The following is a 13969-nucleotide window of genomic DNA, read 5'->3' as shown; positions in this document are numbered from 1 at the left end:
CCCACAAATAGGTTCCTAATTCGAACTCACTCCTCGTCCTTCGTGGGAAGTTGTCCATGAGATGAAAATCTGGCTGGCACTGTCTCCTCATTTTTCTTAACAATTTTTTTTTTTTTTTTTTAAGAGAGAGTTATCCCTAGCACAAAGCAGGTTCGGGTAAATTACTATTTCAAAGAGAACCTAGATCCTTCGGCCACCACGTAAAGAGGTTATACTAAAGAATACAGCAGCTGAGACCGTGGCACACCTCACGGGGATGTCAGCCTTGCGCCCAGGACCGAGAGCACCTTGGCTCCCTCTGCCGGCTCTGTCCGCTGCAGAGTCGGACCAAACTCAGCCTGCAGAGGCCTCACATCAAGTCTCCAGGAGGCTTCACTGCCAAGCGTCTCCAAGGAGAACTCAAAAGGGGTAGAAAACTTTGAAGTCAGGCCCCTTCCCCCTTCCCTCTTGGGGATGTGCATCATCTGCCCAGAATAGGCAGCTGGTTGCATAACCCTGTCCTGCACCGCATCCCTCTGCCAGCTAATCACTTCAGCATCCTTCTGCCAAGGGCTATGGACACCTTGCCCGGGGCGTGCTCAGGCCCCCAGGTGCAGAGGATGGTCCTGCTTCCTGGTGCCACCATGTCCTAAGGACCTATGTGTATTACCTCGTTTAATCCCCGCAGCCACCACCACTGGAGGTGGGATTAGGATCAGGCCCATTTTACAGATGAGGAAACTGAGGCCCGGAGAGGCAAAGGCCATTGCCACGTGTCACCCAGCTGGGAAAGGGCTGGGCTGGACTCTGGTCCTACACATTCTAAGGCAGGATAGACTCTATGAGGCTCAGAGGTCCAGGATCTCCTCTTGCTCTTTCTGGGGAGTGGGTTTCGTGGTGATAGCAGCAGTTGGAACTAGGGCGCAGAGAACCCAGAGGTTAATTCCGGGGTGGTGCAGGTCTTAGCAAGAGCTGCCCCTACTCAGCCATGTCCAGCAGGAGGCACTGCCCGGGTACGGGGAGTGGCAGCTGCTCTGGGACCCGCAGCATTTTCCTGGGAGGCGGGGAGATCTCTACCTTTGCTCTGGTCGCCCTGGGGTGCCACTGGGCTCAGCCACCTGGGGTGGGGGATCTGGGGTCAGTGGCTGCTGAACGATGTAGAATGAATGAAATAGAATGTGCTTCCGTCCACTTTTCACTGGGGTGAGCTTGTGAGAGCTTCGGGGGGCCATTTAAAGCTGGGGAAGAGACAAAGGTGTAATTGGGGGAGAGGCAGAGGGAACGGAAAGAGAGCAATTATATATATACATATATATATATATGTATATATATAATCAATGTTCTGGCGAATGAAAAACACAGTGCGGGTCTGGGAAAAGGCTCTAGGCAATGACAGAAAGGAAAAATGCTGGTGGCAGACCCCTTAGGCAGGGCAACTGGCTTGTCACCATAGAGACCTGAAATGTCTTTTTAGCATATTATATTCGTGAATAAAGTTTCCTCTTGGCTATTTTTTTTTAAAGCAGATGAATGCCTCGTCTTGGATTTTTTTTTCTCTAGAAGTGTCGGAATCCTCGTGAAGTTTTATTTCCAACGAGCATTAGAACATTTTCATAAGCCAGGAGAATAAAGCCTCCCCTGGCCAGGGCATCTGGTGCGTCCATTACCAAGGGAATAGCAGCGCCCTCCTGGTGCAGGTCTGGGGGTGGCCGTGGGGAGGGGGGCAGGGGCCACCTGTGGGATTCGGGAAAGCTGCATTCTTATCACACTGCTGCTATCAGCCGGCTGCCCTTGGAGAAAATCCTTTCCTCCTCTGGGCCTCAGTTTCCCCATCTGTGAAAGAAAGGAGCTGGAGTGGTTACTCTAAAGGCTATGGATTTAAAGTTTTTTTTTTTTTTATGTCTGTCGATAAGAAAAAAAAATATTTTTTTTAGAGAGGGAGGGAGAGAGGTGGGGGTGGGACAGAGGGAGACAGAGCATCTCGAGCAGACTCTATGCTGAGCGGAGAGCCTGACGCAGGGCTTGATCTCACGACCTCGAGATCGTGACCTGAGCCGAAAACAAGAGCTGGACGCTTAACCCACTGAGCCATCCTGGTGCTTCGATGAGAAAATCTTAACAGTGTGAGTGATAATAATAATAGTAATAGCTAATACTTCCTGAAAGCTTGCTGTTACCATTACTACACATAGTTAGCATATATTGAGTACGTAGTAATAATCTTCACAGTGATAACAGTTAACATTCACCGAGTACTTTTATACGCCAGGCATGATTCAAAGCACTTTACATACATTAACTCAGTTGAACCTTCCGCTTACCCTAGGCGGTAGGTACCACTCTCATCCCCACTTTACAGATGAGCCAACAGAGGTGCACAGAGGGGAAGGGACACACTACAAGGCACACAGGCGGGAGGTGACCGGCAGGAGTGTGACCTCCGGCTCCAGAGTTCTTGCCTTCACCACCAGGCTGTGCTGACATTCCGTCCCTGTCACTCGGCCTCCTTCAATCACAGGAGTCATGTAACAACAAGGATGACAATAATAGCAATACTAGCAGTAGTGAGAAGAACGGCGCTGGTGAATCACGGGTCCTTAATTATCGAGTCATGTTCTAAGCACTATATTCCACCTAAACATCCTTTCTGTGGCTTCTCCTTGCCCTTAGAGGATTCAAGGTCCTGCTGACCCATCACTGTCCCTTCCATTTCTTTGTCTGCCACTCTCTCCTCACCCTCCAAACTGCAAACCGGCCTCCTTCCGATCTACCTCAGGGCCTTTGCACATGCTGTTCTTAGCCTAGAACACTCTACTCCCTTTTCAGATTGTTCCTTTTGGGACCCTGCCCTGGGCACAGGGGGAGGGAGAGAGAGAATCTTGAGCAGACTTCTCACTGAGCACAGAGCCTACGATGTGGGGCTCGATCTCACAACCCTGAGATCATGACCTGAGCTGAAACCAAGAGTTGGACACTTAATGGACTGAGCCACACAGACACCCCTTGTATGTTTTAAATACACAGCCCATTTTCCCGGAATGCAACTACTGGGCACCTTAAAGGAAGACTAGACTCTATTTTGTAAGGAACTTTGGCAAGAGGTGTTCTCCAGTTTGGAAAATCTCAACACTGGTGGCAACTCCCTCGTGTCACCTGAGTTGCCCCACCTGGAGCCAGCCAGCATCGGGAGCTGTCCCATTCATGGTGCCTCTGCACAAAGGGCCCTGCGTCACTTCACTCTGCCCTCTAGACCCTCCTTACTCAAAGTGTGGTCCCCGGACCAGCATCAGTCTCGCCTGGGAGCTCCTAAGAAATGCAGAATCTCAAGCTGCACCCGAGACCCACTGATTTAGAATCTGTATTTTAATGAGGTCCCTGGGGATTCACGTACACATTCAATTTTGGTAAGTGCTGGCCTAGTGCCCATGTCATGTCATACAGCAGAGCCACTTAAACACGTCATTAAGAAATCAATATGATGCCCTCGTGGCGATATAAACAAAGACTAACAGGACGTCAGTGAATACAAGAACAATGTCTGCTTCAACACGGTTGGGCTCTTATACCTAGAATTACTACAGGACTGTTGCAAAATATTAAGAAAACAAGGATGCTATTTCCTACTGGGTAGGGCGCTGCCCTGGAAGAAGCCTCCAAAAGCCTCAGCCCTGCTCTCCATTCAATTCTGAGGGCCTCGAGTGGCTTTTCAAATCCCTCAGGAACAGCCATCAGGTAAAAAAGATGGTTGACTCATTAACAGCTAAAAACGGTCTACATTTACCAAGCACTTCTGTGTCCTCGGCTCTTCTCCGGGCCTTTTGCTGGAATCATCTCTTTGAATTCCAGCAATGACCCAGTTTGATCCCCCCATCTCTATTATACAGACCGAGAAAACTGAGGCCCAGAGATGTGAAGTCACTTGCCCAAGGTCACACAGCAAGAACATGGAAGAGCTGAAGAATTCGGTGGTGCGGGGGTGGGGAGGGGGGATTTCTCACAGCTTTTCCCTGAGACGCGCAGGGCGCAGGGCGAGATGGTGAGCCTGCAGCCTCTGGCGGCAGCCCAGACGGCCTAGGTTCAGGCCACTTCGTACCCGGGCGGCCCTGGGCCAGCCGCTCTGCGCCTCGGTTCCCCATCCGTGACAGTGGGGTCTGCCGCAGAAGGCTGAGACTCAGCAGGTGCGGGCTACCCCGCAGGCGCCACGTTGGCGCTTAGCATTATTACCGCTCTTGTCACCGGCCACAGCCTAGAGACCCTCCTCCCCCCCCTCCTCCCCTCCCCTCCCACTTACTTCCTCCTCCGGTGCCGGCGCTCCCTGTCCTCCCTCCGCGCGTCCGCCTCGTACGTGGCCGGGGGGCCGTGCCGGTGTCGCCGCCTCCGCTCGCCGCCGTCGGGCCCGTCGCCGTCGCCGTCGCCGCCCCGCGCCGGCCGGCTGCCCTCGCGGTGCCGGGACCTCCGCTCGGCCTTGTCCTCCGCGCCGTCGTCAGCCGGCCTGCGGTGGACCCGGTGCCGGCGCGGCTCCCCGTCGGCGCCCGTGCGGGGCGAGCTGCTCCGGCTCTCCCTGCTGCCGCCCTGGCGGTGCGCGTGCCTGCGGTGGGGGTCCCCGGCCTTGCCCCGCTCGGCCTCGCCCTCCCAGAAGCCCGGCTGCTCCAGGCTGCCCTCCCGGGCGGGGTGGTCCGACTCGCGGCCGTAAGGCCCCTCCCGGCTCAGCTCGGCCTCCGGGCTGCCCGCCCAGGGCCTGCGGGGGTCCAGGCCCGCCGAGCCGCTGGGGTCGCGGGCCCGGTCGTGGTAGCGGGCCTGTTTCCTGAGGAAGTCCTCGGCCCGCTGCTGGCCGAGGCGCTGGTCCACCGTGGGCTCGGCCGCCCGGCTCTTGTTGGTGTTGTTGTTGCGGTTCTCCTGGGGATCGACCACCAGTGGCCGGTCCAGGTGGGTCTTCATGTCCGGCCGCAGGTGCCGGGCGTAGGCGGCCTTCCAGCGCTCGTCCGGGTCCATCTCGTTGTACAGGGCCTCCCGGCTGGCCAGCAAGTTCTGCTTCCGCATCTCGCTCGTCCGCTGCTCCCACACCGACTTGGTGGGCTTCTGGTTCTTCTGTTGCTCCTTCCTGCAAGGGGAGGGTGCAGGGCTCAGAGCCCCCCCCCTGGGGGCACTGTGGCCTGCTCAGGGCGCTCCGACTAACGGGAGTCTCAGCCTAGTGGGCATCTCAACCCAGGTGGTCTTGGTCCAGGGCGCATGGAAGCTCAGAAGGGTATCTTGGCCTGGCTTGGGTATCTCCGCCCAACCAGGTGTCTCAGCCTGTGCAGAAAACTTAACTTAGCTGGACATCCTGGCCTAGCAAGCGCCTTGGCCCAGGTGGGTGTCCCAATCCAGTGAGGTGTCTCAGTCTGACTGCATATTTTGTCTAATGGCGGAGGTCTCAGCCCAGATGGGCGTCCCTGTTGTCTTCTCTACTCTTTGCATATTGTAGCACATGACCCCCTGGGGGATGTAGCCTTGACCTTCAAACTATTTTAACCTCTGAGACAGCCAATCATAATGAACATTGGCCTGGAGCAGGTTCTGGAATCGTCCACGGTGCCTGCATGAGCCTTCAGTTCTGGGTCACGGGAGGTCTGGGTGGTCCCAGGGAGAGCCAGGGTGGGCGCTTGGGAGTCTGGGGGGCAGCGCCTCTTTATCCACGGTTGCCTGTTTACCCACAGGGCCGCTGCTGGAGTGTTGGCCAGGTGGAGCCCAGCCCGGAGGATAGACTTTTCCAGGATTTCTGTGTGCATTGATAGTTTTATACAGATCATCACCTTCCACAGACTGTCAGATTATGTGTTTTCCTGGGCTCCCCTTTCACAGCCACCTCCTTCCACTTTGGCAAAGAAAGCCCCCTCCCCACTGTCACGTGATGCGCTGCCTCACAGTGTGCAAAATCCCTGGGACATCCGACGCAGACACCATTCCGAATATCAGTGTCAACGAATGTCCCTTTAATCAAGACACCTCAGCTCCCACCACCTCACCACCTCTGCTTCACCAGCAAACTCTGTCCGGTCTATCTTCATGATCTGTCTAGAATTCAGCTACATCCATCACCCTACTCCAGTCCCACTGTCTCTTTTGCATGGACCAGTGTAGTTTTTCTCCAACCTGGTCCCCTGACTTCCACCCTTGCTCCCCACAGTCTGTTCCCCGGACAGCTACCAGAGGGCCATGAACACCCGAGTCAGGTCTTGTCCTTCCTGTGCTCAAGAACCCTCCATAGCTTCCACCTGACTCAGAGCAAATGTCTGAGTCCCGCCCATGACCCACAAGATCTGTTTGTCACCTGTCTGTCTTCACTTCCTCCCGCTCTCCTCCCTCCCTTCCTCTATTTCAGTCACAATGGCCTCCTTCATGTTCCCTAAACACAACAGGCACATTCCTGCCTCAGGGCCTTGGTATATGCTGTTCCTGCTGCCTGGTATGCTCTTCCCTCAGATCCCCACATGGCTCCTCCCTCACCTCCTTCAGGTCTTATCATAACCTTTTCAGTAAGGCCTTCCCTGACAACTTTATTTAAAAGCCCAACTCTCTCCAGCTCTAGCTCTTCGTACACCCCTTAGCCTCTTGTTAATCCTGCATCCCTAGCAGCTAGAACAGGGCTTGGCACATAGGAGGTGGTTATTAACTATTTATCAAGTAAAAGGTGGTGGGAGAGCAGAAGTACCTCATCCTAAAGCTCAACTCTCTTAGGGACTGCTTCCTGCCCCCAGATAGTTGCCGGAGAGGGGGTACAGGCTGAGGAGCAATCTGGAGTTGGGAGCACTTACACAGCGATGGACATGTTGGCCGCTGACAGAGGACTCACTTCTGCCACCTCCTTGGCTTTCTGTAGAGCGAGTTTCTGGTTGGCTGCTTCTTCTTCTTCTTGCTCATCCTAAAAGACACATGGAGTCCCCCGTTCACAAAACATGGAGTAGGCCTTGGAGCCTCACCTTGGACCCTATTGCTAATAAGGGGCAACATGTGGAATATTCATAAGCACCTGTGTGGCCTGGGTGTTGACCGACCAGAGCCAAGGCCTGCAGGTGGGAACAGGTGCCCAATGTCGGTCAAGTGCACTGCTACCCCCTTTATATGCAGCCTTGATATCCAGCTCACTATTAACCCTATTTTAGCACACAGCCAGAAAGAAAACAAAAGGAAAAAAAAAGACTCTCTTCCTCTCCCACAATGGAGATTTGTCTGCGCCCTGTCTCAATGAGCTGGAAATCAATGCAGGGATTTTCTTCTCACTTCACCTTCTGGGTTGTGCTCTCTGAACCAAGACTTTTCAAAAACACTGACTAGCCCCCACGTGCAGAAGAAAAAAAAAACTGGCGTCCCCTGGCCCATCCCATGCACTGCCAACAGCCTCCAGAGGGGGATTCAGGAGAGCTTATATTCTCAGCCGGTTAGGTTCAGAGAGGAGGAGGATGGGGGAAGAGGTTTTAAAAATACATACAGAAAAAGATGTTTTGGGGCTTTAAATCCTTCTTCAGCCTTCATGCGGGGCCTCATTCGTAAAACAGAAAAGCCAACAAAGAAAAAGCAAAGAAAAAGCAACGAGAAAGAAATGGCCAGAGATGAACCCACCCATAAGAAGAGTCGTGCCATGGCAGGGCACCTCTCCCCCTGCGCTGGGATCTCTGGGGCAAGCAGCAACCTTACCACCTCGGAAATGCTCAGATCAGGACACTCTGCCAGTGACAACATGGAGGTGGGACCCAGCCGGCCGCCCCTTCTCATAAGACCTCCCTTCCTCCTTGGCACCTCACTCGGCATTTCTCAGAGCCCAGTCCCTGGACCACCTGCCTTAGTATCACTGCAAATGCAGACTCCCAGGCCCCTGCGAGAGCCCGGGTCTGGGCCCTAGAATCTGCGCCCGGGTGAGTATCAAGCATGGGTCAAGTTCAAGCAGCAGCTAACGTGGCTAAGATTGCAGGTTCTAGACCTACCTGGCTTCAAATCTCAGCTCCTCCGCTTACTGCTGACGTCAGGCCAGTTGCCTCACGTCTCGGGGCCTCACCATCCTCACCTAAAATTTCCACTCTCCCCGACTTTCCTTCCCTCGCTCTTCTCTCCATCTGACATATTTATTTCTCGTCTATCTCTCCCACTGGAATGTCAGCCCCACGAGGGCAGATATTTCTGCCTATTCTGTTCATTGCCGTGTCCTTGGCTCCTAGACCAGCATGCTCACAGTAGGTGCTCAATAAATGCTTTTGGATGAATGACACAGTCTGTAAAGTGGGGCTCAGAGAACTGACTTCTCAGGGTTTCTGTGAAGATTCAATGAGATGAAAAGACACTAGGGGCAAAGCAGGGTACCTGCCTTGTATGAAACGCTCAAGAAATGCTTGTAGAATAAACGAAGGAAACAATATGGGTCTGGAGGAGAATGTCCATCCTTCATAGATGATCTTGCCTCTCTCCTTCCCCCTCTCCCACCCTCCTGGTGCACCCTCTCCCCGGTGACAGCCTCTGAGGATGGGTTCCTGGAACTTGGATGAGCACACGGTTGGATCAGCCCCTGGAGCCAGCAGGCTCCATGGTGACTAGGCCTGGGGCCGTGTGCTTGGGGTAGCAGAGACTTCCGTTTCCCCTGACTCGGAGCGGAGCCCAGGAAACTCTCCGTCCCTCCTGCCAGGGCCAGCAGATGGAGGCTTTGGCAGGGTCCACTCAGTTTGGTTCAACACCTCGAGGCTCGGGAGATGGGCCCGTGAAGCGGAGGGATGCCCTAGGCCTGGCCCTCCTGGGCTGACAGGAAGACTCTGCACATGTTCTCTTAATGCGATGGGGCTGTTTCCCAACACCCTCCTCTCAAATTGCAAGAAAATGTGCCCAGCTTCCTTTGCGCAATGTACAACCTGCATAACCATTCCCCGCGGCCCTGTTCATGGGCTATCTCAGGGAGGTGAGCTGTGGGACTGAAAGAAATGTTGCCTCCTCTGTGCCTAGCTGAGCTGGACCTGAGTCCCAGGGAGTTCAAGGCTGCTCAAAGGGGCGTCTGCCAGCAAGTTTTGCCTGGGTAATTCAACATCACTGACAGGAGTGATAACTGGGCTTCTCGCGTGGATGGTTCTCAGCCCCCTCTCCCAAATTATCTCCTGACTTCATTGTCCTCAGCTCTTCTCTCATTTCTGCTTCTTGAGGGGATCACATCTCTGCTCTTTCAGCTCCTAGTTATGTGGCAAGGTCACTTAACCTCTCTGGACCTCAGCTTTCCCATCTGTGTAATGGGGAGAACAGTAAATCCCCATCTCTTTCACTGTGGTTTTTACTTTGTATCTTTTCCTGCTCAGCTGGAGCTCCAGTGAAAGCCAGCAGAGCCTGTAGGTAAAGAACTCAGGTTCTGGAGCTTGTCAGGCCTGGGTTCTCAGGCTTTCTTTTACCAGCTCTGTCCAATGAAAGCTCTAGGGCCGGGTCGTGCCTAGTGACCGACGCAGGCTCCCTTTATTGAGCACTTACTGTATAGCAAGAACCGTGTTGAGTGCCTGTGCACTGTGTGATGTTATAAATAGTAGCTGCTATTATCCTACCATCTGGGGCCAGTGACTTTGCCTTTCTGAGCCTCAGTTTCCCCTTCTGCAAAAGGGAGATGGCAGCAATGCCTGGCACCGTGAGCATCACTTAATTCTTTACTGCTGCCACTTGGAGGCGAAGTCCTGCCAGCTCCCAAGCTCATGGGGCCACGCATGGAGCCTCTGGACCCTGTGCAGGTTATACCCCATCTGTCCCGTCCTGTCAGCTCTAGGGTGGTGACAATGCCTGCTAGCCTGGGGACTACACCATTCCTTGGAGGTCCCTTGATGCTGCCTACTCCCTATAAATGGGCACTCCGGTGGAGTCTGCCGTCTGTTCCCTGTGGCAGCCCCTCTGCCTTACCACCTCCCACCTCCTCTGCTCTGGAATCCGCTTGGTCAGGGACAGTCTATTTCAGGGGGAGGGGGTGCCTCCTCCCTGGCCTGGTGCATCCTGGACAAAAGCTCTAACCCTTTACCCACCCCCCACACCCAGCCCAGTCCTGATCTGCCAAGAGCAGGTGGTAAATTTGCCACAGGGAGAAACGTTCTCCCACCAACTCCACCTTGGTGAGCTCCTGGGCGTTGGCCAAATTATCCACCGCGATGGCTAAAAACACGTTCAGGAGGGTGTCTGCAGGCGCTGGAGTCAGGGAAAGCACCGCCACTCGGACCCTGGCTACCGGGGCCTCCCGGACCCTCCCTCGCCGCCCCCCCCATCTGCTCCGCCAGCCGCCCAGGCCTGCCCCACCTCCCCCATGGAGGATACAGTTCCCGAAGAGCGTCAGCACGATGAAGTAGATGGAGAACACCATACCGCCCTGCACGCCCCCCTGAGACTTGATGCCGTCATACATGACCTCGTTCCAGTCTTCGCCCGTCAGGATCTGAAAGGGGACGGAGAAACACACAGCCAACCCCTCTCAGCCACGGGCCCCGCGGAGACGCAGCTGTGGGGCTGGAACCTGCCCAAGGCAGCTCTTCCTGGGCCCTTGTCTGGGGGAGGGGGGTCTTGCCTCGTTTGTGAGTAGGAAGGGCCAGCCCTGCCCTGAGGGTCCCTCAGTCTGGCTTTTAGGAAAAGGTGACGCTGGTGGGGTCACAAATCTTTCTGCAACTCTGTCTTCCATGGTATGATAAGGGGATTTGCTACAGATGGTGATGTACCCCTTAAATTCATTGCTTGAAGCTCTCAACCCTCATGTGACAGTATTTGGGGATGGGACCCATGCTGGTGGGTCTCTCGGGATGGGATCGGTGCCTTTCCTTCTAAGAACAGACACCAGAGAACGTGGTCTGTCTCTCTCTGTGCCGGGTAAGGAGGTGGCCATCCATAAACCAGGAAGAGAGTCCTACCCAGGAACCGACCCTGTGAGCACACCGGTCATGGGCTTTCAGCCTCCCGAGCTCTGTCGCTTAAGCCACATATTCACTGGTCCTTCTGGACTGCTGGGCCTGGGGGCAGGGCGGGAGCCAGTGACCAGAGGACGCATCAGGCACAGGGATGCAGGCGCCGGCAAATATAAGTTGCCCCGATGCTTATGGGATGCACTAAGGGGACAGGCGTGCTCATCGGGAAAAAAAAAAATCCAGCTTCCCTCCTTTGTAATATTTTCACAAGGATAAAGTAAATGTGAAAGAACTCCAAAAATGTCAATCCGTTAATGCAGGTTTCTCAGCCTCGGCACTGCTGACATTTGGGGCCGGGTCACTCTCTGTGGTGGCGCCGTCCTGTGCACTGTGGGGTGCTGAGCAACAGCCCTGGCCTCCACCCAACAACGCTTCCAGAACTTCCAAGTAAGCGTCCTTGGGGGACAGAATCCCTCTCGGACAAGAAGCCCTGTGCTAAAGATATATGAGTGGTGATTACAACTATTAGCAATCATGTATGCGGGGGCTCAGAACTTCATGGGTGGTTTCCCTTTCCAACCCCTGGTCTAGGCGGTCTCATTTGGAAATTACCCTCCCAGGAGAGGGAGAGAGTGAAGTCACATTTTCCATAAACTCCCTTGTCGCCCTCACCCCAAAGAGACAGAACCCACCAGAAAGGCTCTGGTGGTCCTGAGCAAGGTCAGGTCCAAACCTCAGGGCATATGTCCACATAGGTGCAGAAGTTGCTTTGGGGAGACCACCCAAGGTCTATTTTGCCTTAGAATGTGGGATCAGTGTGTCTTCCAATCTGGGGAGGGTGGGTGTAGCAATCATGTCTTTTATTTTCTCTATTCTGATGCTTTGACATGGGGCAGCTGGGGCTTGCTGACTGTGGAAGGAGTTAGGGCCAGCTAATTCCTACAAATAGTAAACAACTTGCCTTGTGAGCACACTTTTCAAATGCAAACCAACCAATCCAGAGCCTCTACTCCCAACCACCTGCTCTATAGGCTCTTACACTCAGAGCCCAAAATCCCCTGCCCTAGGCACTCAGGGCAGGTATCAGCCAACCCGAGACAGCCCTGATGCCCAGAGCCCACTGAGATCCTTCAAACTAGCCAATTCTGAATCTGCTTAGCCTGCCTTCCTTACTGATCCTTCCTGCAGAAACCACAGTCAAAGCCTTGTGCTCGTGTACCCCCTCCCTTTGCCTCCTGACCCACCCTGGTGCTTCCCTGCATGGCCCTGCGTGGCATGCATGACTCCCTCTCTTGGGATCTGCAAGTATAACAAACTGTCTTTCCAACGGCAGTTATCTACTGATCTGTTGGCCTCACCATACCTGAATTAATTATAAAACCTGTATTTTAAAACAGAAGGGCAAGACAAAGCAGAGAAAGAGGGATTTAAGGAAGCCCCTCATACGCTGAACGGGACCTTTAATCTTTGACACTAAGGGGCATCCACCCAAGGGGCCAGGTGAAGACTGTACCTGAAACACCGTCATTATTGCTGCTGGAAAAGTGTCGAAGTTGGTAGGTGGAGTCCCTTCATCAAAATTAAACCTGCAGGGAGGACATAGGCATTTCACATTGGCCCCGCCCGGGTGCTCTGAGGGCTTGGCTCAGCATCCAGTTTCCAGGGCAACATCTCCAGCATCTCTGTTCCTCAGAAGAAACCCTGACTGGTACCCAGGGCCCCGCCCTTCTGGATGAGTGCACTGGGCGTCCGGGCCATGAGGAAGGGTGGTCTGTGGGATGCAAGTGAGCGTGGGTCTCTGGATGCATTGGACCTGGGCCCGGGGGCACTTGACCCCAGGCAAGCAGAAGTCGGGGAATCTGCTGAGCACTTACTGGCCACCAAAGAGTTGCATTCCCAAAAGGGCGAAGACAACGATGAACAGGAAAAGGAGGAACAACAGGCTAATGATAGATTTCATGGAGTTGAGAAGAGAGACGACCAGGTTCCTGAGAGATGCCCAGTACCTGCCAACAGAGGCCGGGTGGGGGAGGGGTGGTCAGGCCGGGCGTGCTGGAGGTGCTGGAGGTGGCTCCAACCTGGTCCCCATCCTCACCCCTGCTGGGATGCCAGGGAACTCCAAGGACTTACTTTGTGACTTTGAAAATACGCAATAACCTGAGGGCTCGTAACACGCTGATTCCAAAGGATGTGCCGGGTTTTATGACAGCCCAAATGACCTCGAAGATGCTCCCAATGATAACCTAGAACAGAGAACCTGGCCTCGTGTCCAGAGACCTGGAAAACATGCCCTGGCTCTGAGCCTTGCAGGAATCCAACCCAGCTGCCGTCAAATGGAAGCAGGATGAGGGTCTCAGACTCCTCCCATCCCTTTCTTAAAATTGAATGGTAAGTCACGCCGAGCAAAGAATTCCTGAAATGTGTAACTGCAAAGTGAAGATCCATGTAACTGCCACCTCCATCAAGAAATAAGACATGTCAACATCCTGGAAGCCTCAAGGGACCCCTAGAGATAACCATCATCCTGAATTTTGTAATAACCATTTCCTTGCATTTTTAAAAAATTGAAGTGAAATTCACGTAAGACAAAACTAACCATTTGAAGCACACGTCTCAGTGGCGTTTAGCACATTCACAGCGTTGTGTGACCTTCACCTCTCTCCAGTTCCAAAATATTTTCATCACCCCCAAAAGAGAGCCCGACCCCATGAGCACTGTCCCCCAACCCCCCACCGCCCCAGTAACCACTAATCTGTTTCCGGTCTCTATGGATTTGCCTGTTCTGGACGTTTCATTTAAATGGAAATATGCAGTATGTGACCTTTTGGGTCTGGCTTCTTTCACTTAGCATAATGTTTTCGAGGTCCTTGCCTTTTTAAAGTTTTCAAGCATCATCCCTAGCCAATATGGTTCAGTTTTATCCATTTGAACTTCCATCAGCAGAAAGATGCTGTATGGACTGATTTTTGTCAGTGTCTGCCTCCTTTTGTGCAATTATCATGCAGGTGAGATTCATCCAGTTGTTAGGTGGGGCTGTTGTTGGTTGCCTCTAATCGCTGTGGAGAATTCCATTATATAGCTATGTCACAACTTATTTATCCGTGCTACTGCAAAGG

The 13969-nt window shown here is 53.6% G+C and overlaps 1 protein-coding gene across 1 annotated transcript in view; it reads right to left on the bottom strand.

Moving 5' to 3' along the window:
* The window catches only part of CACNA1A (calcium voltage-gated channel subunit alpha1 A), a 208045-nt gene that overhangs the window by 64077 nt on the left and 129999 nt on the right, over nt 1–13969 (bottom strand). Inside the window, exons 13-19 of the mRNA XM_044913037.1 lie at nt 12984–13096; nt 12728–12859; nt 12367–12439; nt 10276–10393; nt 10064–10140; nt 6774–6880; nt 4271–5080 (exon numbers count right to left, since the gene is read on the bottom strand). Of these exons, the coding sequence (XP_044768972.1) occupies nt 4271–5080; nt 6774–6880; nt 10064–10140; nt 10276–10393; nt 12367–12439; nt 12728–12859; nt 12984–13096 (1430 nt within the window). The remainder of the gene's footprint in view (nt 1–4270; nt 5081–6773; nt 6881–10063; nt 10141–10275; nt 10394–12366; nt 12440–12727; nt 12860–12983; nt 13097–13969) is intronic.

This window comes from Neomonachus schauinslandi, chromosome 1 (assembly GCF_002201575.2).
Source record: "Neomonachus schauinslandi chromosome 1, ASM220157v2, whole genome shotgun sequence".
Lineage (NCBI taxonomy): Eukaryota > Metazoa > Chordata > Mammalia > Carnivora > Phocidae > Neomonachus > Neomonachus schauinslandi.
Note: the sequence above shows the minus strand (reverse complement) of the source record. Positions and strands in the feature narration are given on the sequence as shown.